Genomic DNA, 23,693 nt, shown 5'->3' with positions numbered 1-23,693 from the left:
CAATTTCTATATACTAAAAAGCTTAATGTTGAGGCAAAGCCAAGCATAGATACACCAAACAAACCCAAACTTATTACAATATCTAATTTTATTTTCCTCTTCTTCTATTCTATTATTTTCTTTCTCAACTTCCCTACTTCAAAATCAAGCCAATTAATAAACAAAACTTGAACCAAACAACATCCTCTCTTTCTTAGTCCAATGTCTCTTTCTATTTAACAACCCTCAAATTCACCTCAAAAAAAAAATATAAATAAATAAATATATTATAAAAAAAAACTCAAACACCATTTTGACATGCATGACCCAAATGCTAAGCAAGGTTAGGTGAAAGATAGCAACCTTGAAATAACATATCAAAAACCTTCAAGGAAGAGGAGGAACACATTTTTTTTTCATTTCATTTGGTTTTGGTTATTGTTTTGCTCTACCTCATTCTATTTTCCTCTTTTGTTTTTGTGTGTTTTGAAAAAAAATGCAGCTTCATATATCACCAAGTTTGAGACATGTTACTGTGCTTCAAGGGAAAGGACTTAAAGAGTTTATGAAAGTGAAAGTTGCATCAAGGAGAGTTTCTTATAGGATGCTATTCTATTCACTCTTGTTCTTCACTTTTCTTCTAAGGTTTGTGTTTGTTTTAACAGCTGTGGATGGCATTGATGGAGAAAACAAGTGCTCTACCATAGGTACTTACTCTTCCCTCTCTTGCCTCAGATTTTAATATCATGCATTCATATATATAAATTACAAAGTCAGAGTCGTTGGATGAATATATCATATGATTCATATTTTAAACTTGATAAATTTGATTATTAAATTTTAAGTTATAATTAAATAACTATAGTGATTGTGCCATACTTTGATAGTAAGGCTTCCATTTCTGATATATACAAGTGACGTATTAAGGCTTTCATTTCTCATTTGTTAGATGAGTATTTAATTAGTGGATTTTGAATTTTTCATATATATTAGATATTTGTAGATATCAAATATTTCAAAAAAGTCATTTTTTTACAAATATATATATATATATATATATATATATATATATATATATTCTCCTCTTTTGCCAAAAAAAAAAAACATAAATACATTAAAACATAAATAGAGTGCATCACAACATTTCATCTTAAAAAATCATAAATAAAGTAACACAAACAGAATGCATTATTACAAAATACTTTTCCATCCTCCTTTACAACACAATAATAAGGATTTTAATCATTTACTAAGGATACAAATATTTGCAAATGTAAATACAACAACATCCGCCTCAATATCTATTATATAATATATTGTTTAAATATCTATTTTACCTATACATATTTATTAAACTATTCATCTTGTGTTCATGGTAGATTTTATCTAGGAATGCATATAAATATAATATTTTTTCATCCCTATGCTTAAAACCCTTAATTAGGGTGCAAACTTTTTGATTTCATTTAACGATTACTGTATACTATATTAAAATTATTTAATTTTAATATAATTATCCTCTAGTACTAATTCTCAAAATGTAAGATCCAGAGCATGGGTTAGTTCTACATTTATATTTAAGAGAATTTCAAATAATAATTGTAATAAATAAATAAAGTCATGAAAATAGTAAAACCGATTTGAAAGTTTACATTCACTTGGTCAGTACTCAATACAAATAACCGTGAACAAAGAAAAAAAGACAAACTAATTAAATAAATAAAAAAACACAAGTGATTTGATAGCACTAAAAAAAAGTGATTTGATAGTCTACTGGCCAGAAAACGATGAGACATACATAAGTAGAGCTGTAGATTTTTTTTTGCATAGGCAAAGAGAATGCATTTCAATAAATTAAAAAATTCACTGGTGCACTACATCAAAATACAACATAAGGAACAGCCATCATATAAGTTTACTACTATTTTTTTTTTTGTTAGAAGAAAACGTTTACTGCTAATTATGTAGAAAGAATCACATTTGAAAATTACTTCCACGCCTACAAAAATTAGAAGTGATAGAATCTTTGGTTAAGATGCAAAATTAAACAGGGTGGACAAAAATCAAATGAAATAAGATGGTAAGTGTAGTTTTTATAGTTCAGAGTTTGCATGTGCACCCCTCACATATGAGTGGGTTCGTGCCCCTGAAGTCAATCACATGGAGGTGTGCACTAGAGAAAGTGCAACAAGATGTGAGGTGAGGGTTCAAAGTAGACAAATTCTATAGTGGAAGATTTTTACATCCGGTTCACCGTTAATCAATATTTCAAAATTATTTGAAATTCTAACGATAATTAACGATACTCTTTAAAAGGATAAGTTCATGATTTCTTTGGTCTGTACGGCTAAGCGGTGACTTGAGTAGTATCGAAACACGTTGAGTTTTAATAAACACATTTATTTTCTCTGATTTTTTTTTATCAAACTATCAAGTCATTGTTCCCACCCCAAAGACTAAAAAACCATTAACTTATTATGCTTTTGTCATTGTTAAAATTTCGAGTGAATTTTAAATATGATATGGGGACCACAAATAGCACTAGTCTATCAAAGCATGTTATTTTTTTGCAGGGTTTGAACTTCAATAATTTAAATGTCTATTTTGGCTGCATTCCTTCTCCTCGAACAAATCCATAAAATGTTGTCGACATTGTATAAATTTAGGGAACTTGTAACAACAAATGGAAAGGTGCATTTGTTGTTTTTAAATCTTAGTTGATACTAAGTTTGCTTATTTGATCAGAAAATGCAGTATTACTATTCTTTATACAGCCCTGGAAGATCCAAGTGAAAACTATGAATCTGTAATAAAAGACACATCAAACAAACAAGAATACAAATATCTTATAATAGATTCTTTTATATTATCACTTTTGTCAGAACTAAACTGTATGTATTTTGTAAAAGTTGAATAGTTACTGTCGGAAATCAGTGAGCTTCTTAGACTGATTACAACTTTGACATTACTAATTTTACTCAAAGGTCCAATGAGAACTCAGTGTTTTGCAGTTATTTTTAATACGTGGTTACAAAAAGAATTTTTATGACAATATAATAAGTTTTCATTGGACGTCGAATTTACACTAAAAATGTATATCCCTATCAAACTCATATTGGTATATATATATATATATATATATATAGGACATTTTGATTAACTTCAAATTATATTTGCAGGTTGTCTAGGAAAGAAGTTAGGACCAAGGATTTTGGGTAGACTACCTGAATCAACTGTAATCTCTTGACTCTACTTTTTGGCTGAAAATTATTTCCATTTCAACTTTTCCAATTATTTTACTTTGAATTTCTATTGGTGGCCGAAAATGACATGGGCTTTTCATAGGTCCCAGAAGTGATATACCAAACTTTAGATGAACCCCTTGGCAATGATGAACTAAAGGGAAGGTCTGATATTCCACAAACTTTAGAAGAGTTCATGGTTAAAATGAAGGAAGGTGGATATGATGCCAAGACATTTGCAGTTAAACTAAGAGAAATGGTACACCACACTCTCCTCTTCTTTTTAAATAGAGGAAATAAGACTATATTTGGATAAATAGCTTAATTAAGTGCTTATAACATAAGCGTTCATCATATAAATATTTATGTATAAGTTATTTCTATAACAAAAAATAAATAAAATCAACTTGTTTTCATATAATCTATAAGCTCTTACGAACATAAGCTGAAAGCAGTTTAACTTATGGACAACTTATAAGTTGTTTCCATAAGCTCTTCGAAACAGTTTCACAAGTGTTTGTGTTAGTAGATAAGCTTAAATAAGTCAATCCAAATATACCTTAATTCTATTGAATTTCTTACAGTTTTTTTAAGTTGAAGTATCCCGTAATGAAAAAATGAACATTTATCAGGTAACCCTTATGGAACAAAGGACTAGGTTGGCGAAAATCCAAGAATATTTATATCGCCATGTAGCATCAAGCAGCATACCAAAACAACTTCATTGCCTTGACTTGAGGCTGGCACATGAGCACACCAACAATGCAGCAGCACGCCTTCAGCTACCGTCTGCAGAACTAGTTCCTGCCCTTGTTGACAATTCCTACTTCCACTTTGTCCTAGCCTCGGATAATGTGCTCGCTGCCTCGGTGGTTGCAACATCGCTTGTTCGCAACTGTTTACAGCCTAAGAAGGTTGTTCTGCACATAATTACAGACCGAAAGACTTATTATCCAATGCAGGCTTGGTTCTCATTGCATCCTTTATTGCCTGCTGTGATTGAGGTTAAGCCATTGCACCATTTCGATTGGTTTACAAAGGGAAAGGTACCAGTTTTAGAAGCAATGGAGAAAGATCAGAAGGTTCGGTCGCAGTTTAGAGGAGGTTCGTCGGCTATAGTTGCAAATACCTCTGAGAAGCCGAGAGTTATTGCATCAAAACTACAAGCACTTAGTCCTAAGTATAATTCAGTGATGAACCACATTAGGATACATCTACCAGAGGTAAAAGAGATAGCATAGCAAGTAAAACATATTTTCGTTTGATACCAAGTAAATTTTTTGTGCCTGTGATGCTTACTGCAATGATCCTTTTTCATAACAGTTGTTTCCAAGTCTTAACAAGGTGGTCTTCCTTGACGATGACATTGTGGTACAAACTGATCTTACACCTCTTTGGGACATTGACATGAATGGAAAAGTCAATGGAGCAGTGGAAACATGTAATGGAGAAGACAAGTTTGTGATGTCAAAGAGGTTGAAAAGCTACTTGAACTTTTCCCACCCTTTAATATCCAAAAATTTCAATCCCAATGAATGTGCTTGGGCCTATGGCATGAACATTTTTGATTTGGAGGCTTGGAGGAAGACCAATATAAGCAATACATACCATTATTGGGTTGAGCAGGTATGTGTGTTTTACATTTCTTTTTGAGTGCGAATCGCATTCGGTACCTCAGGATTTACAACACACACATTACACACCAACTACTTGCACTAGACCCCGGTGGAATGTGTGTCTTACATTCTACAACTACCATAATACATAAAAAAAAATGGATAACTGTGCTATAGAGCTCCCTCCATAGCGCAGTCCAAAGAAAAAGTCACACCAATTGCAGATCTATATAGGCAGCATGACCTTCTGTTTGTAAGAGCTTGATTATGCAACTCAAGCCTGTGACCTCCGGTCACATGGCAGCAGCTTCAATCGTTGCGCCAAGGCTCCCCTTCTACCATCTATGTAGCATTGACACCTTGGTTCAAAGGCATGTCTAGTGTCTAACAGTGACACTTGTGGTTACATTCAATCACTTATATTTTCATAAATAATTATTGGTTCTACGTGTCAGTGTCATGTCCGGTGTCTGTGTTAGTGCTTCATAGTCTACCATAATACAGTAAAGACAAACGAAAAAGAAAAGAGTCAAGCTACATTTTGTATAGTTCAAATATGTCAATATAATTGAGTTTTCATAAAAGTGATAGTTGATATGATAAAATATATTCATATTTTTATTTTGCTTTATGCAGAATATTAAATCAGACCTGAGTTTGTGGCAGCTAGGGACATTACCTCCAGGATTGATAGCATTTCATGGTCATGTCCACATTATAAATCCTTTCTGGCACATGCTGGGATTGGGATATCAGGAAAATACAAGTTCTGCTGATGTTGAGAATGCTGGTGTCATCCATTTCAATGGCAGGGCAAAGCCATGGCTAGACATAGCTTTTCCACAACTAAGGCCATTGTGGACAAAATATGTTGACTTCTCAGATAAGTTCATTAAAAGCTGTCAGATTAGGGCATCATAGATTATAAATATCTTGAGAGAAAATTTGACGTCGACGTTGACGAGTTGAAGAAATGGAATTTGTAATCCAATGGAAAATGAAAATGAGAGAGTTCTTCAACTAATTAGGCCTTCCATGACAACACAGAGACAACAATTCATGTGGCATGATGCTCCTTTCTTGCTTTAAAATGTTACATTTAACTCCCTATGTTCTGTTGAAATCCTCATATTCTTTTTCTCTTAAATCCATATTGTAAGTATGAGAGTTTGTAGATCGTATATGTATGTATTAATAGAACACAGCTTTTTTGAGTAAAAAAACCCTCAAGGTTTAACAATTAGTTTTTATAAGATGATGAAATAAAAGAGAGACCAAAGTACCATTTTTATGGAATTTTGTTTCTGTTTACATAAAATATATCAAGCTAACAAGAGAGCTTATTATCTTGTATTTCATATTTAGACAGTAGTATCTTGCATTTTACTTACATAACATCAAATGTTATATAATTACACAGAATATCAAGAACTTAAGGTTATCCCTTGAAAGTAATTTCATTTCTCATTCAAAATTGGTGAGAACAACTACATGTTATCTTCATATAATGGTCATATAGATTCATACCAGTGCTCTACATTCAATGTGACATATTCACAAACATGTTGTATTCACAATTCATGTGAATCAGATACCTTGAAGTTGAAGATCAATCCTTCAGTTCATTTCACTTTTTCCCTGTCACATTTGATACCAATTCCTTGATGAACTTTGCAGACTTGGTTAAAGGCGAATTGATTGCCATCAAATTGTACAAAACATTCTCAACTTGACCAATAGTTGGCCTAACCTTGAATGAAGAAATCACCTTCATTTCCCCCTCTTCTTCTACAAGAACGTTCCACTTCTCTCCACTCACAACCCCATCTCTCACACACTTAAAAATCACACCTTTTCTTTTGCTCAAGATCCCTCTCACCTCCAACCCCATAAAAGAATAAACAACTTCAAAAGAACTCACAAACCCACTTAGATCACCAAAGTTGTCCTCTTCCTCAAATGCCCATTTTGGGTTCAACATAACCACTGGCTTTGGATAAAAAGCATCACTCACCATTTTCACCATTTTCAATTGGGTACTCTCTGGCACCAAAAATATCGCCACATCAGCAGAATTCAAGACTTTGGGGTTAGTTTTTGCAACTGAAGGAATGTCAATGTGTTCAACTTGGTTGTTTGAATGAGACTGAAATGCAAAAAAGGCAGCTTTTTTTAAACTATCATTAGGCCAAAGGATTAAGATCTTAATGAGAGAGCCTTTTCTTTTGATGGGTATGTCCCCAAAAATATCAAGAGCAAGTTTTGAAAGTGAATCTGGAGAGTCATCGACGACCGGAATTTCGACCCGGAATTTGGGCTGCCTCAGTTTCTTGATTTTTCCTATTAGTTTGGGGTTGTTGAGGGGCTTCTCTAAGGTAGTTGAAAGGGATGTTTTGGCTTGAAATATGGCATCTTCCTTTGATATGGGTGGGTTAGGGGAAGAGAGTGAAGAATGAATAGATGTGGATGTAGCTTTGAGGGGAACATTAGGACTTCGAGGAATGCAGGATATATGGCAGTGTTTGTGTTGATTATGAGTAGGAATTTGGATTGATGTAAATTTGATATTGGATTTGGAGTTTGCAGGTATGCCTGATGATGGCTTTGAAATTTTGGTAGATTGTGTATGAGTTGTGTGAAGAAAAGATGATGCCATTTATTAAGCTTTTTAAAACAGAGGATCAAGGTGTGTGATAGTTTTGATATGAAACAGTTGTCCAAAAGTTCTATCAGGATAAGATATCAAGATGTACCTCTTGCTCATAGCCTCGCAATACGTCAACAAGTGGTGGAGGATAATAGTTATAACTTCCTTCCTACTGTTGCTGTCATTGAAAAAAAGTAAAGTAAACAAAGATATATATTTAAAAAAAATTATGAAATACAAAACAGATACGTATTACTGTCTCACTTTAAAATCAAGCCCTACTACCAAAAGTCTTCAACAAATCGCATTTCTTTCTTCACATACATCTTGTTAGGATTTAACTCGTGTAAAATGAACAATTCAATATAAAGGATAAAATCGATAATATATCATTTCTTCAATATAAAGGCAATAATATCAATTCTTAATAAATAAATCAATAATTAATGTTAAGTAGACATGCATAACAAATTATGAATATATCAAAATGTCAGTCTCCAATGAAAAAATTGTTCATCAACAGCTGATAATGAATTAAGCTTAACCATTAATGAATAAATTAATAATTAAAATTACTAGTAAATTGCTCACTTTAGAAAAACCAAGTCTATCTAGTCACGACATCTATTGTTAGGACGAAGAAACTTCCATTAGGCTGATTTTAGTAATTCTTTTTTTTTTCAAATAAACTTAAGTCAATATTTTTCTAATGAAAAAAAATGTCTGTGCAAACTTAAAGCAATAGAAGTTGGCTAGAATGCATTCTTCCATTTTAGTGGGACTAAACCAAAGCAACTTTTTGCTGTACTTGACTTCGGATATATTGAAACCAGCAATAAACATTAAAGCTGAGAGAAGACAACCAGACAAGGTTATTAACATTTACAAGCAAATATCAGCATTGCTTCATAATAATAGTATCAGACTTCATAATAGCAAATACCAGTTAGAATACATGATAAATAACTAAAAGGCAAGAGCATATGGGGAAGGAATACAACTTTTAGGCCATAATAGAATCCCAAAAAATTGTACAGTCAGTGCCAACTTAGGCAACTGGTGGGCGGAGTTCATGATCCTGTGAGATATCCATGGTTGCCGGTGGCACAAATTGCCACATTGCAACTCCAGGGTAACTAATGAAAGGCATTAACTTGTTGCTAGGGGCTTGGCCTTGTGGAGCAAATGCAGCAGGGATTGCAGGAGGGGGTGTCAAGAAACCAGGTTGGGTATTCATTGATTTCACCTGCTGCTCCAACTTCTCTTTATCGGCCTTAAGCCTCTGTTTCTCATCACGGAGTTCATTCTTCTCGACCTGCATAGTAGATAGAATTCAATATTTAGTGTTATATAAGGTCAATGTGATATTTTAGTCCCTGATAAGACAAAATATTGCTGTTAAAACATAAAAATCAAGGGAAATGAAATGATCTAGAATATAGACATTCCAGCAAGTCCTTCCATCTCCTAAAGAAAATTACTGTATATAATTGAGGCCTCACCTTTAACTCTTTAATCTTCTCTTGAAGACTTGAATTTGAGGCTTTCAACTTCTGAGCTTCACCTCGCAATTGTGTCACCATTCGGACAGCGTCAATCAGAATTGCAGCTTTGTCTGTTTTGGGAGGCCTTCCAGGCTCCAAGATTGAGCCTAATTCAACAAACCTATCCATGTCAACCATATTAGATACATGCCCAAATGCACATCTACAGAGAAACCCAACAAGTACGTAAAGAAAAATAAAAAGGGGCATGCTGGTAGGGATTCAAATGTTTACTTGTCATTCAGCCTATCCCTCCGCAACTTCTCTCGACACGCCTTAGAGCTGGAAGGAGCACATGAATCCGATCTACCCCTGCAACAGGAAAAAACTAGATAAATGGGATAAATTTTTGTAATAATAAGTATCTAGATTGGATCCACTCAACTTTAAGAACAATAAAGTAATGTCATATTTGGGCAAGATAGATAAGATACATGCAAATAGGATTTGTCAAGGAAATTTTTTTATTGAAGCCGCTGAACCAATGATTCTATTGCTTATTATATTCACTTTTGAAACCATGTTAAATTTTCAATTTGACTCAAGTATACTACCTAAAACCTGTAAGTTAGTTGATGCTAAATGGCTACACTACATATGAAGATTATGTGTTTTTTTATTAATTAATCAACTTTAATGAAAAATAGTGTACCTCTTCTTCGAACCAGGATCTTTGATACCATCAGAATCCCCCAGAGAGCCATCAATTTCAACACTGGGAACAGAAAGTAACATATAAACAGAAGCACAACTTAGTATATAAATAAATACTACAGGATGAGAGATATTTATATATAGCATAATTATTTCTCATTCTCAAACCAAAACCTAAAATTCCAAGGTATAGGAAATTTCATGCATGGCTTTAAATTGCAATCCGCAGCTATAACATCAAAGCATTTGGGGTCACTACAATCACACCGCAACCATAATTACAGTTGCATTTGCTCGCAATTTTCCATAATACAAAGGTAGTAGATAATCAATTTGCACACCCAGCTTATGGCAATATCCACAGCTCTTGGAAACAAGGCTGCACAGACAATCAAATGCACCAACATATGCAGAGCAGAAGTTTCAACAACATCATTAAGCAATTCAAAAGTTGCAGTAGTGACTTATGAAACACTGACACAGACACCCGAGACAACACCGACACTTACAATTCAATACCGGTAATATTTTGAACAAAAGAAGTAATTGAATGTAATATATGTGAGTGACACGTGTCGGACACCAAACACGATATGAAGTGACACTGGTACATAGGTGGTGACACTTGTATCTATGTTCAACCTAACTCAAGCTCTACTACATATTCATAATAACCCCAAGTACACAAAACAGCACAAACAACGGAACAACGGTGAAAACCACCACAATTTATAAGAATTAAACGTAAAAACAGAGTTCTCCAACTAAATCACGAAATTATGCAAAGGTGCACTAAAAATAAAATAAAAATTCAAATTTACATAAGCAAAACAATCAGCCATAAATATGAAGGAAGGGGCAAGAACATGAAGTCAAATAGAAACCCTAATTTATCAGAGAGCTTGAACTTTGAATTCATCATGAAGAAAACCAATTGGGGAACGATAAGATTACCCACCCAACATTGGAAGGGTCCGGTGGGGGCCACGTGAAGTTGAAGGAGCCATCAGGGACGGGAATATCGTCCATCAAAGCGTAATCAAAAAGCCAATTGGTGTTTTCCGGGGAAACCATGATTTTCCCGGGAAACTGAGAATTTTCCCGGCGGCGATGAAAGGGAATTTCTTTTTCTTTTTCTTTTTCTTTTATTTTCGTTTTATTTAAATAAAATAAAATTGAAGTGATTATCGTTGTTATTATTTTAGTGGGGAAGAAAGAGATTGATGGCTAATGAAAGATTTTTTGGTTGAAAAAATGATAAGCACGTTTGGGGGTTGAGAAATAAAGAGTGGATTTTTGCGTTTTTGTTTTAAATTTTAATTTCCTTTTGTGGTGGTAAAAAGGGGAATATAATTTTGTGATGGGACGAGATATGCGAAGAAAATGGAAATTTTTGGTGACATAAACAAAGTGCTAAGTGCTCAAAGATTCTTTTACAACTAAACGCTACCCAACTTCGGGCTTCGGCTTGGGCTTCACAGCCTGTTACGTGGATTCAAAGTTTTCTTTTAAATGAAAAGAAATTTATTAAAGTAATTAAAATGAAAACGAAGAAAAGGGAATAAGAACTTTACCCAGAAAAGAAAACAAGCAGCGCAAAAAATCCAAATTAAGAAGGTTTCCTTCTTCCTTTTTTTTTTCCTAGCAAATATTATTTTATTAAATGTGTTTGGTTAGCTTTTGTTTCTTTACCATCATCTTATAAAAAAATTTACAATATTTTCTAAGTCACGAGCAACTCGAGAGTGTATATAGTTATCCATGACAATAATATTTGAGTATGTCATATTAATCACTATATCTTTTTATGTTTTTATTTATTTAATTGATATGATTTCAACTTATATTCTTTCTTATAATTTTTTACTATTCAGCTATATTGTATTTGTTTTATCTTAGATTCTATTGTTTATCCTAATTTAAAAATGTTATCTCAATTTTTAATTTGTGGCGATGCTAGATATAATTGGATACTTAATAGTTACCGTTGAAGTTGGTTATAAGTTGACTAATATTAATTTATGATTTGTTAGTTTAATAAAGATAACTACATAAAATGTTTCATATTTTCATTGTAATAATAATTTATCATGAAATAAATTTCAAATAATCAATATTACTTTTTTTTTTCTCTTTGTTGGACTATATTACATTTCATCGATATTATGAATGGAAATAGGTTATATCAACCAATATACATGAATGGAGCTAAAGATTAATCATAGGAGAACTAAATTTAAAAATATGATTTAATAAAAAATAAATAAATTTTCAGTTACACAACATATACAAGAAAGATATCGTAAAAAAAATCAAATGCAAGAAATATAAAACAAAATAGGTTTCTAATAAAGACTTGTTTTGTATTTTATTTAATTAAAAAAATATTTAAGGCCCAATATATTAAGTCAAAAAGACTCATTATATCATATAATTAAAGTTCGAATAAAAAGAAATATAAAGATAAAAATTTACGATAGAATATTATTAAAATTACATATAAAATTTTGGAGGAGCCATAGGCTCTATTGGTCTCCATTCTAACTCTATCCCTATTAACCGATATTAGTAGCCTAATTTATGTCAAACTCAAGTTAGTCCAATTTTTTTTTCTTTTTGAAATATACAAAGTAATGTCTTTTTAAAATGTTTGTTTAACTAAACATATTAGACTATAAGTCATAAAAAAAAAATCATCTTTACCTATTAAATCAACATATTTAAGTAAATATAGATAAATTATTTTTATTATTATATTAATTTGTTAATATTTCAATATTTTAAATACCAGCCAATATCAATCTTTGACATGTTTTAATATATGTATTGTTATAAAATAAAATTTAAGTAGATGATCCATAAAGTTAAATTATCTAAAATATCATGTTAGATCTCAAAATACAATATAGTCTCATTGACCTATTAATTCATTAATTTAAAAGTTAATAAAAAATGAATATTTAAATAAACTAATACATCATACTGAACTTTCAAAAAAATTAGATTAAGGTGTTGATTTGTTTTTATTAGATCAAATTTAAACTTTACAAAGTTTAACTCTGTTTAACATAATTCTATAAGTAATCAATATTGTATATAGTTACGTCATTCTTTATTTATTTTATTATTTTAACCCTTTAACTCTTGTAGAAATGAGATCATAATAATTCATAGTTGAATCAAAAAATAAATAAAATTTTATTAATAATTATTTTGATTAAAATTCAAATTTAAATTCTCTCAAACAAATTTATATTTAACTGAATCCTTTAATTTCTCTTCCATGTCACAATGTCTCATTTAAAACTATATAACAATTTTTAAATATATATTAAAATTTAATATGATAGAATTTAATTTATATATATTATCAATGAAATTGTCAATCAACCACAATTTATTAAATCATAAATAACATTTATCTTTTATTATAACTACTTATATAATATTTTTATAATTCAACATGATGTACTGACTTTATAAAAAATTTATATTGATATCACAGAAAAATTAAACTCTTAATGTTGAAACATCACTAAAACATGATTGAACAATCAAACAACTTTCACGCTAAAAAGCAAAAATATGTGTGAACACATTTTGCCAGCACTTGACAGTAAAGTAAAGTAATACAGTAACATCAAGCCAACCAATCAATTAACACCACCACTCTATAAAAAAAATTATAATGTTTTTTTTAGCCAAGCAAATTAATTAATCCTTAATTATAAACATTTTTGAAACATTTAGTTATAAATACCATTTTAAGAACAATAACACATAAAATAAAAATATTAACTATACTAATAGTTACATATATACAAAATAGTTACATTTATCAATAACGAGATAAATGTAGTATAACGTTAAAAACGTGTCGAACTTCATTATCAAGGTGTTGCTTTGCTTGGTCAAAATATATACAAAATATATAAAATATATTATCTTGCCCAAATCCCCTTTTCTCCTTAACATCTCTATCTCTCTCTATGTCCCAAGTCTCAGCTCTCTCCTCTACATCTCAATAATGTTAGTGTTGTTTTTCTCTCCTAATTTTACCCTTCATTTAAATGATTTTATCTACAACTTTATCCCTTCTAGCTTTATTTAATTAAATAAAAATTTAAAATATCTATATTACATTTTTGGCTAAATATCACTCGGGTCCCTTAACTTAATTTCAGTTAACATTTTAGTCTTTTATTTATTTTTTTCGGTTTGGTCCTTTATTTTAATTTTAAGTGACAATTTGATCTTTTATGTTTTAAAATGTCAACAATATTATCATTTTTTTACAAATATTCATAAAAAATTTTAAACAAAATTCATAAAATTAATTATATTCTTCAATATAATACAAATTTTATCAAATTTGTAACGCAAATCTTCAAATAAACTCATATTTTCATTCTTTATTTGATGTTGTTAGAGATAAATGACCAAATCGAGAAGAAAAAAAAGATAAAAGACTAAAACGTTAATTAAAATTAAGTCAAGAGACCACACGTAGTATTTAGCTTATATTTTTGTTCAGATAAACAAAAAAAAATTATTTAAAGAAGTAAACTTTTACATAAGATAAAAGCAATTTGAATTCAGTATCATAGTGAAAAACAACTACTCACATTTTATGAATGGTAGAAGTTCCACATAATTATGTGCTTGTTATATAAGAAGATATCAAGTTTTTGTATAATTTTTTCGGTTCCAATTTTACTCTTTGTTTCAGCTTTTTTTTTTTTATATATAATTTTATTAATTTTTTATAATTTTTGTTATTTATAAATAATAATATAAAATTTGATAATTTCTAATATTTTTTATCAAGAAAAGCATACAATATACACACTAGTATATATATAATAAAAAAGCGTTGCAGTAAACTTTACATTATTTTTTTCTTGACAAAAAATGCTTGATATGTAATGTTCTATTTTATACTATTTTTTTTGCAAATCAAACACAATAATACTTTTTTATAATGACAATATAAATAGATGTGTTCCAATTTAAACCGAATTAAAAAACTAAAAATCACATAAAATTGTTTTTTAGACAAAAATGCTCTTGAGATATTTTATCTCTTGTTTTGTAACACTTTTACTTTTTTTCCTTTTCTCGCTTAGATCTTTTATTTTTAAAAACATACACAATATTATCATTTTATTTATTTATTTTTTAAAAACATCTACATGTGACATGTTACGGGTTGATATGTCAATTATTAAAAGGATTTTAGGTAAAATCAAAATTATATTTCTAAATAATTTTAATCAAAAATTAAAAACCCAAAATAAAAAAAAAATAAAAAAAAAAACTCTTCAAATTTATCCAATTTATGGGTCTTATATTCAAGCCTATCAAATTGTAGGCAACATTGAGTCACTTAATTAACTATTATTGTTACATACACCAACATCAAACATAATTGTTATAAGATCATAAAAGAAATATTAATTGTTATAACTAAAAAAAAAAAAAGTAAACCTTCAATTTAATTAGTCCCTAAATTCTTACTTACTTTCTTATAAGGCCACTTAACTATAAAAATATAATAAATAATATATAAATTATTTTCAATTTATTAAGTTAGTATCTGAACTAGACCACCCTCTCTTATTTTGAAAGCAACCATAGAATCAACTGAATAAATTGAGAATAATTTACAGAATACTTATTATATTTATTATATTTCTATATTCAAATACTATATAACAATAAAGAAATTGATAGTTTAAGCAACAAATTGAATTGAGTAAAACAAATAGCAAACAATTTGAAAGTTTACGCATAGTTACAAAATATAGAGAGTATATTAAATGAGAAACACTTGATGACAAAGAATTTAAAATAAATACACAATAAGTTACACTTTTACAAACACACACACAACAACCAGTAGTACTATCACTGGTAACTGAAATTACACATATAAAATGGTAGTTTCATTTTTAAAATGACATAATGAAGTTGTAGGCTTTAATTAGTCACTAGTAAACTCACTTGACTGTTCCCATAGATTTGTAGGAAAGAGATGAGATAATAAAATTATCAACCTTTTTCTTTATTTCACCAGGATTTGCACCCACAATTTTGTCCACATGAGTTCCTCCACTCAACAAAAGAAAGGTAGGTATGGCTTTAATTTCCATCTTGGAGGCAATTTCCTAAATATAGTCACACACATATATATATATATATTAATGTACACAATAGTACAAAAAGGGTTCACATATATAACTTAGAAAATTTCTTCATCTTAAGATATAACATATCTATTATTTGTCAATTTCAGTGTTGATCACAGAAAATAATAGTTTGTTTAAATATTGTAACAATAGTGTTATAATTCAATTATAATCATTATTTGATAATATTTTATACTTTATTCGTCTTAAAATAAATATCACATTTGATTATTTTACAAAGATTAATTAAAACAATATAATAAATGAAAGAGAAATAATAATAATTCTATCAAATTATATTTATTAACCACTAAGCATAAATGAAAAGTGGAGAATAATAAATTGATAGTGATGCACATGATATTAGTTAAAAATAGGATACAATTGAAAAAATAAAAAACTACATTAGAAAATAATTCACAGTTTACTTTGTGAATTGTGAAAACATTTATTGTTTCAATTCCTAAAACTTGTCTTAATTTTAGTTGTTAATAAGAAGGAAAGAGAATTTAAAACAAATAATTATCTATATTTCTAGAAATTAACAATAAAAATATCAAAAAATTATTTTCATTATATTTAGAAATAGAAATCGTTTTTCACAAACATTTTATTTTCTCTTTATGACAATAATTTACTTTAAAAATATCTAATCAAGATAACATAAATACATTTTAATAAATAAAAACAAAAAATATTTTAACAAAATAAACAGTAACAAACTTTTTGAATTTTTTTCTTCATGAATGCTATTATGAACCAAAAGAATATTACCTAATATAACAAAGAACAATAATAATTTATTCAAATTCTAATGTACTATAACATTATAGCGTTGTTATAGTTATTATTTAACAATATGGTGCAAAATCCCAATTAGTCGTTTAATTGGAAGGAAAAATGAAAGGGACTGCAATTGCAGATTTGTTCACAATGAATAAGACAAAAGAAAATTAAGATCATCTGAAAAAGAGTTTCATTTGATATATTATATAAAAAAAAGTCCAATTGTTAAAAGTTAAGAACACATGAGTATCTTTATTGAAGATTAGATTAGAGATAAGCTTAAGTAACACTCTAAACAAGGAACATGTGATGCATTGGAACAGAATATAAACTCTTTGGATTAACTTTTTTTTAATTAATTCTTGATTCCCTCTATATACCACTTGCATGTCTTTGCATATATCAAATCATAGAAATAGCACCAAATCAAGCACAATCAATTTTGACAAATAAAAATGTAGGGTTTTGTGTGTGAATAAAATTACCTTAACCTCATCCACATCCAATGTCAAAAACAGAACATCTTGATAGTTAGAAGCCAATTCTTGAAAGAAAGGATTCATAACTATAGATGGCACACACCAAAAAGCAGAGAAATGAACCACAACCTTAAAAAAAAAAAAAAAAAAAAAAAAAAAAAAAAAAAAAAACCAAAAACCAAAAAAAAAAAAAAAAAAAAAAAAAAAAAAAAAAAAAAGGACCAAAATATTTAGTTCCTTAAAAAACAATTGAGGTAACAATTAAAATCAAAATGATTTAAGTTAAATGAATTTCAATTAAAAAAACAAACGAACAAAGGAGGCTCACAGGGTAACTTTGATTGGTAGCATAAGAGATGTGATGTTCCCATGATTTTTTTGAGTCTATTTTGATAACCTTAGACTTTTTGTGATGTTTTTGGCCCTCCATTTCTTTCTTCTGTTGTTGTTGCTACTTCAAAAGAGTGTTATGCATATAAATACTCTTGGAGGAAATATGATTAACTATATAAGCAAAATTGCACAAGAAAAAAAATGTTCATTTTCTCGTTCTATTGATTTTTTTTTTTTTTTTTTTTATATTGATGTAACAGGATATGATACAAAATATACAACAAGAAACTTTCAACTGGGGCCTCTGCTTTAGCTGATTCAATGGTAATAACGTGATCCATGCATTGAATTAAAAATTAATTGAAATCTAACCTTGATTGTTTTATGAATGCTTATAAAAATAAATAAAATATTTAATTTATATACATTGTTGGTATATAATTTTGTTTTATATTATTAATTAATTATACAATTAATAATATTTAATTTTTATAATAAATATTTATAAAATAACACATATGATTAGTGATGATTTATAGATTTATGAAAATTAAAATCATAGAAAAAATAATTAATAATATTTTTGAAATTAACGATAATGTTGGTGATTGCTAGTTGTCAAGTCATTTGCCAGCTTTTATACATGACTAGGGTAGTTGGTTGATAACAAGGAGGGAAGTTTTTCTTATGTGATATTCATTGAGCCTGGTTTTAGATGTGGTAGTATTAAATACAGGTAATGAATTAGGTATATTCCAAATTAATAAAGATATTTTGGGTAAAATTTATGGGATGTTTGTTATATTATAAAAAGTAAAAAATAAAGTGATTTTTTATTTAATAATTGAGAGATATTTTTTAGAGATTTAAAAGAAAAATAGGAATTGTTTTCTTTTTATTTTTGTAATTAAAATTTGTTTTCTTCAAAAAATCAAACATGAAAAATGTTTTTTTTTGTTGAAAATTTTCTAATAATAACTTCTCATTTAAGTAGTTTTTAGAATTTTTTTTCTTTAGATTTTTATCTTTTTAAAAATTTATAGCAAACAGACTAAAACTTTCACAAGTGACTATTTTAAATTTTTTTAAATGATTATTTTTTTTAAAGAATAAGTTGTAAGAATTGCCTCTTTATTTATAAGAAAAATTAAAAAAAATTAAGAGAAAATTTTGATATCCATATATGATCTTATCTCACCATCTGCAAATTGTGTGTGTAAAAATATGATATACACTGTTTTGTAAAAGAAAATAGAATGATTAACTAACATTTAAGTGCTCAATTATCACACCAAGAGAGAATAATTTTATAAGACTCTAATAATTAACGAATTTTAAAATGTGTTTAAATAAGGACCTTAAGTCAACTTGGTCAATTTAGATGGACCAAAATCATCCGTGAATCTTAGAATTTTGATGCCTTAGGCTAATCATAGAAAATTGTACCTTTATAATTATCTAAATATTTTGTTGTTGTTATAAAATCATAAATTTATAATTCAATCATAATTAATTTTCTTTTTTTTAAAGTATTTAAGTGGTGTAGCAGTCAAATGATCTTGTTTATGTGGTTGTAGCGCGGGTAACCTAGTCCCATATTTTTGAACATTTACCAAATTAATTATATTGAGAATTCAACTTTAAGTGATATGCCATGAATTTCTATATAATTACAACATAATATAGTGACATTAAAATAATGAGTTTAATTAAAAATAAATAATGAATTTTATTGTCATGTATTGTTAGTATAAAATATTTTATACTATTAACACATTACAATTATTTATAGACAAAATTTTAGAAATAGTTATAATAAAAAGTCAAATATCTTTAATAATTTAACAGTTGTGATTAAATAGCAGTATAAAACTTTTTACATTGATTATGTATATAAATTAAATCCTAAAATAATATGAAAACAACTTTAACAAATTATTAAAGTATTATTTTAATATGTTTTGAATTTAAACTAACTTGCTTTTTATAAAAAAGAAAATCCATAAATCAATTGAAGGGGACAAATTATTTTTACTAATAGAGATTATATAAAATTATTGTAATAATATTTTAAAAAATAATGAGTTTAATTTTCATGCACTGACATTAAAAAAATTTACACAGTCAACTATTTATGACTAATTATGTGAGTGATTTTATAAATAGTTATAACACAAGTCAAACATTATTAATAATATAACGGTTGTAATTGATTGATGTATATAAATTAAATTAAAAAGTAATATAATAATATCTAAATGAGTGATTTAATTTGAGTTATATTGAAATCTATTTGAATTTAATTTATATACACTAAGAGTGCAATTTTTTTTACACGTGCATTAATCAAATCACTAAATGATACAATTTTTCAGCTTAATTGTTAAAATATCTCGACAAATATCTATTTAGCATGTTTTAATTGGTTACATATGTAAAAAAAAATTACACTATGCACAAAAATTAATCTGAATCTATTTTACACTAATAATATATACATATTAAATTTTATTATAATATTAAGGGTTAATGTAGTTTTGGTCTCTCTATTATTACCAATTTATAAAATTGATTCATTTATTTTAAAAGTCAACAGTTTTTGTCACTTCTTCATATTTTTGAACTATAAAATGACGATTTGACATATTTTAAGTGATGTGTCATACAATTCTATGATATAGAATCATCTAGATGCATTAATTATTCATATATGATTAATTTAATTAAATATATGGAAAAAATCGAAGTTAAAAGCTAAATTTTTAGGGTATTTTATTCTAATTTCACAGGTGTTAATCATTCTATATCATCGTATTATATGTCACATTATCTAAAGCATCCTACATCATCATTGACAAAATTTTTAACTTTTAAAATAAGGGGACCAATTGTTGAGGTAAAATCTTTTTTGACGTATGTTTTGATGACAACAAATCTTATGAAACAAATGATTAAGTTTTATGAATGGCGATCTACTAATGATTGCACTTGAGTGAACAAGCAATAACTCATTCACACCATCAAAGTGCATAAGTATTTACTCAATAATGAAAGAATCTCAAAATGAATATATCATATATCAATCATTATTACATCTTCAAGATAACATCTTCATGAAGAAGGTGATCAAGTACATTCAAAATAAATGAAGAACGTTGTAGTATCTCAATTTTGTCCCAATAATTAAAAATTATTTTCATAATAATAAAAACAAAAAAAAACATAATCAGTATTCGTCCTTTATTTTTAATTTTAATCTTTGAATTTTAATTTTTTATTTTATCCCAATTATATCTTCACCATTTCTACACTCAATCACAAAATCATTGTTAATGTCCCAATTATATCTTCATCATTCCTACACTCAATCACAAAATCATTGTTAATGTCACAGGTTGTTTCTTTTCACGGTAAGTAGTAAAACTTGCATAACTTTCTTTTATTTTATGGACATCAAGTTGCTGCAAAACAATGATAACCCATAACTTTCTTTTATTTTATGGACATGTTGCTGTCAAATAAATAAAACTCAGAACTTTGTTTTATTTTATGAATACAACAGGTCACTATTTTAGTCTATAAGAAGAAGATAAAAATTCATTTGAAGGGGGAGGTGAGATTTCGAAAATAGAAGATTTATTTTCTTTGCTTCTGAAATAAATCAAGAAAAAAGAGAGAAAGTGTTGTAAAAAACCAAAAGATAGAAGATAAAGAAACGTTTTGGAAAAAGTCCACCACAATCCTTCTTCAAACCAATTCATAACCATAACCAAAACTCAAACTCATTTTAACAACACAACCGACAAAAATCTATTAAAAGATAAGATAGATAAGAGGATCGTTACTACCTTTCAGTTCAGTCGCGCCGTAGCCTCCATCTTCATTGTGGCAGATATTTAGAAAGGCAAGTATTTTTTTTTTTACTCTCTTTAAGTTTGTTGTGCTTTATGTTATTTGGAATATATAAACATCACTATGTTAATAACTAAGATTAGAAAGAAATGCTTGATTTGTTGGAAACTTTGTTTTATTTGACATTGGGTGTTTTGTTTGAAATCTTAGTTTTATTGTTTCTCTGGTTTGGCTTATAAGGCTATGATGATTTCTTTGGTTTTTATTTATTATTATTTTGTGAAGATATTTCCCCATATTATCACTACTGGCCTCAGCATTTGTTATCCTACTGCTAACTCTATTATTAGTGTGTTGGTATTCGCATAAGAAATGACACTAGCAACCTGCCATCCATACTTTCTTTTTCTCTAATATCACATGAGGCAATATCAAGTAACATGTGTGTATGTAATGCTGTAAATTACTATTTTATTTCATTTAACTTAAATAATAATAATTATTTAATTTAATAATGATGGTCATTTAACATAATTTAATTTGATTTAATATAAATAATGACTAATTAGTAATAAACATAATTCATTTCACTTATAAATGATATTAATATGCTATTTAATATTAAATGAGTTATGTTTTCATCATTTGATTCACTAAAAAAGTATTTGAAAGAGTTCACAATTTGTATATAGTTTTTAGTTTATTAATCTGGTATTTTTATTTTTTATTTATTTAATAAATAACAATACAAGTCTATATTTTTTTTTTACCGTTTATTTTATTTTTAGGTGTGTTTATTATTGAGCTTATTTCGTAGAATTATTTAAATTTATTTAATTTTTAACATCAATTATTATTATTATTATTATTTTAAAAGGGTAAAGATAAAACTATAATCGAATATTGTAAGGTTAATTAGATGTGACATCTTTTTAATCTTTGAGTTATTAGAACACAAATTGTGACAATTTGATGGTTCTAAATCTCATAATCACAAATGATTTAATAAACTAAAAATTCATAAACAAATAAATCATAAAAATTATTTAAAGTTAATTAAAATCTTTTAATCTCGGAGTTACATAATACAAATTATATATTTTGATAACTCTAAAACTTATCCTTTTAAAAAAAAATTTATTTAATTATTATTATTATTACTATTATTACTATTATTTTTGAAGTTGTTAAGATACAAATTAAACTATTTGTTTGTTTTGAAATTCAATTTAAAAATAAAAAATAAAATATTCTTAAGAGGATTAAATTAGATGTGACATCTTTTTACTCCTTGGATTTTGAGACACGAGTTGTACAATTCGATCGTCTTAAAATTCATATTTTAAGATAATTATTCAAATCAAACAAGTTTTTTTATGTTCGTCAAAATTAATTTTTTTAAGTAACAAAATACAATTTATTTAAAAGCAATCAACGCATTCACATTTTTTTACCAAGAACTACGTAGCTTTGATTTCTCCATCGCACCGGGAGATACGTAGGAGCAAGATCACACTCTTGTCAAGCACACTAATAAAAACTTTCTTTTTTCCATTCTTTTTTAACACACTTTTATCTCAAAAAATCACATTTATAAAAAACAATTTATATTCATATTTAATAATAAAGAAAAATAAATATATTTAAGTTGATATAATTTTGCACAATTAATTAAAGGTAACCGTATTTTAACGGATGTCGTAGGGTGCTAATACCTTCCCTACGCATAATCGACTCCCGAACTCAAAATCTGGTTTCAAAGACCATTTTTACATTTTTAAGGGTTTCCCAATATTTTCCCTATTTTAAAATAAATTTTGGTGGCGACTCCATTGAATTCGATGAAAACTCGAAATTTTAGGCCGCGACAAACGTTATCATAGAATTCAGGAAAAATGGATATCGTTCTTCATAAACTTCAGTTTCTTCAAACCAAGAATGTTCTTGTTCTTAAGAAGGAAATAAGATAAAGATCGATTTTGATTTACAGATAAACCATCATTTACAAAGTTACCAGATGTATACAAGATCCCATCAAAAAGATCCATTCCAAAACAAAAGCAAAAACTATGCATCGTAATCAAACAAACAAGATCATTCTCCATATTGATCAAGTAGCAAGTATAATCTTGATAAACTTGATTAAACACTGCAACTGCACCTCTGAGCAGGTGACAGAGCAAAGTATGACTTCAAACAGCTGTAAAAAATTCTTAAGTTCAGCACTTCTCAAAACAGCAACAACGATCATTATGGTTTTCACTACATTCAATAATGATAAATCCAAGAACATTATGGTATGCAAAACAATAAAGTTATCATTAAATCAAGATAGTTTTGGATTGTCAATCTTCATCACAAATTACTAGCCTT

General features: G+C 28.0%; 4 protein-coding genes across 4 annotated transcripts; 1 reads left to right on the top strand and 3 right to left on the bottom strand.

Moving 5' to 3' along the window:
• The first annotated feature begins 332 nt into the window (after positions 1 to 332).
• Positions 333 to 6,197, top strand: LOC101514507 (probable galacturonosyltransferase 12). The gene is made up of 6 exons (XM_004487558.4): positions 333 to 686; positions 3,159 to 3,214; positions 3,325 to 3,480; positions 3,854 to 4,444; positions 4,545 to 4,847; positions 5,474 to 6,197. The coding sequence occupies exons 1-6, from the start codon at positions 476 to 478 to the stop codon at positions 5,756 to 5,758; spliced, it is 1,602 nt and encodes a 533-aa protein (XP_004487615.1). The 5' UTR covers positions 333 to 475; the 3' UTR covers positions 5,759 to 6,197.
• On the bottom strand, positions 6,098 to 7,623 carry LOC101514187 (uncharacterized). Its single transcript, XM_004487557.4, has one exon. It carries the CDS (start codon positions 7,491 to 7,493, stop codon positions 6,465 to 6,467), a length of 1,029 nt encoding a protein of 342 aa, XP_004487614.1. The 5' UTR covers positions 7,494 to 7,623; the 3' UTR covers positions 6,098 to 6,464.
• A 710-nt stretch (positions 7,624 to 8,333) lies between these two features.
• Positions 8,334 to 10,901, bottom strand: LOC101514826 (transcription factor ILR3-like). Its single transcript, XM_004487559.4, has 5 exons — positions 10,641 to 10,901; positions 9,681 to 9,743; positions 9,263 to 9,340; positions 8,987 to 9,149; positions 8,334 to 8,799 (listed from the first exon to the last, which is right to left on the bottom strand). Exons 1-5 carry the CDS (start codon positions 10,754 to 10,756, stop codon positions 8,533 to 8,535), a joined length of 687 nt encoding a protein of 228 aa, XP_004487616.1. The 5' UTR covers positions 10,757 to 10,901; the 3' UTR covers positions 8,334 to 8,532.
• Positions 10,902 to 15,433: 4,532 nt separating this feature from the next.
• Positions 15,434 to 17,655, bottom strand: LOC101515151 (thioredoxin-like protein CXXS1). Its single transcript, XM_004487560.4, has 3 exons — positions 17,464 to 17,655; positions 17,142 to 17,264; positions 15,434 to 15,849 (listed from the first exon to the last, which is right to left on the bottom strand). Exons 1-3 carry the CDS (start codon positions 17,563 to 17,565, stop codon positions 15,682 to 15,684), a joined length of 393 nt encoding a protein of 130 aa, XP_004487617.1. The 5' UTR covers positions 17,566 to 17,655; the 3' UTR covers positions 15,434 to 15,681.
• Between the last annotated feature and the right edge of the window lie 6,038 nt (positions 17,656 to 23,693).

This window comes from Cicer arietinum, chromosome 1 (genome assembly GCF_000331145.2).
Source record: "Cicer arietinum cultivar CDC Frontier isolate Library 1 chromosome 1, Cicar.CDCFrontier_v2.0, whole genome shotgun sequence".
Taxonomy (NCBI): domain Eukaryota; kingdom Viridiplantae; phylum Streptophyta; class Magnoliopsida; order Fabales; family Fabaceae; genus Cicer; species Cicer arietinum.
Note: the sequence above shows the minus strand (reverse complement) of the source record. Positions and strands in the feature narration are given on the sequence as shown.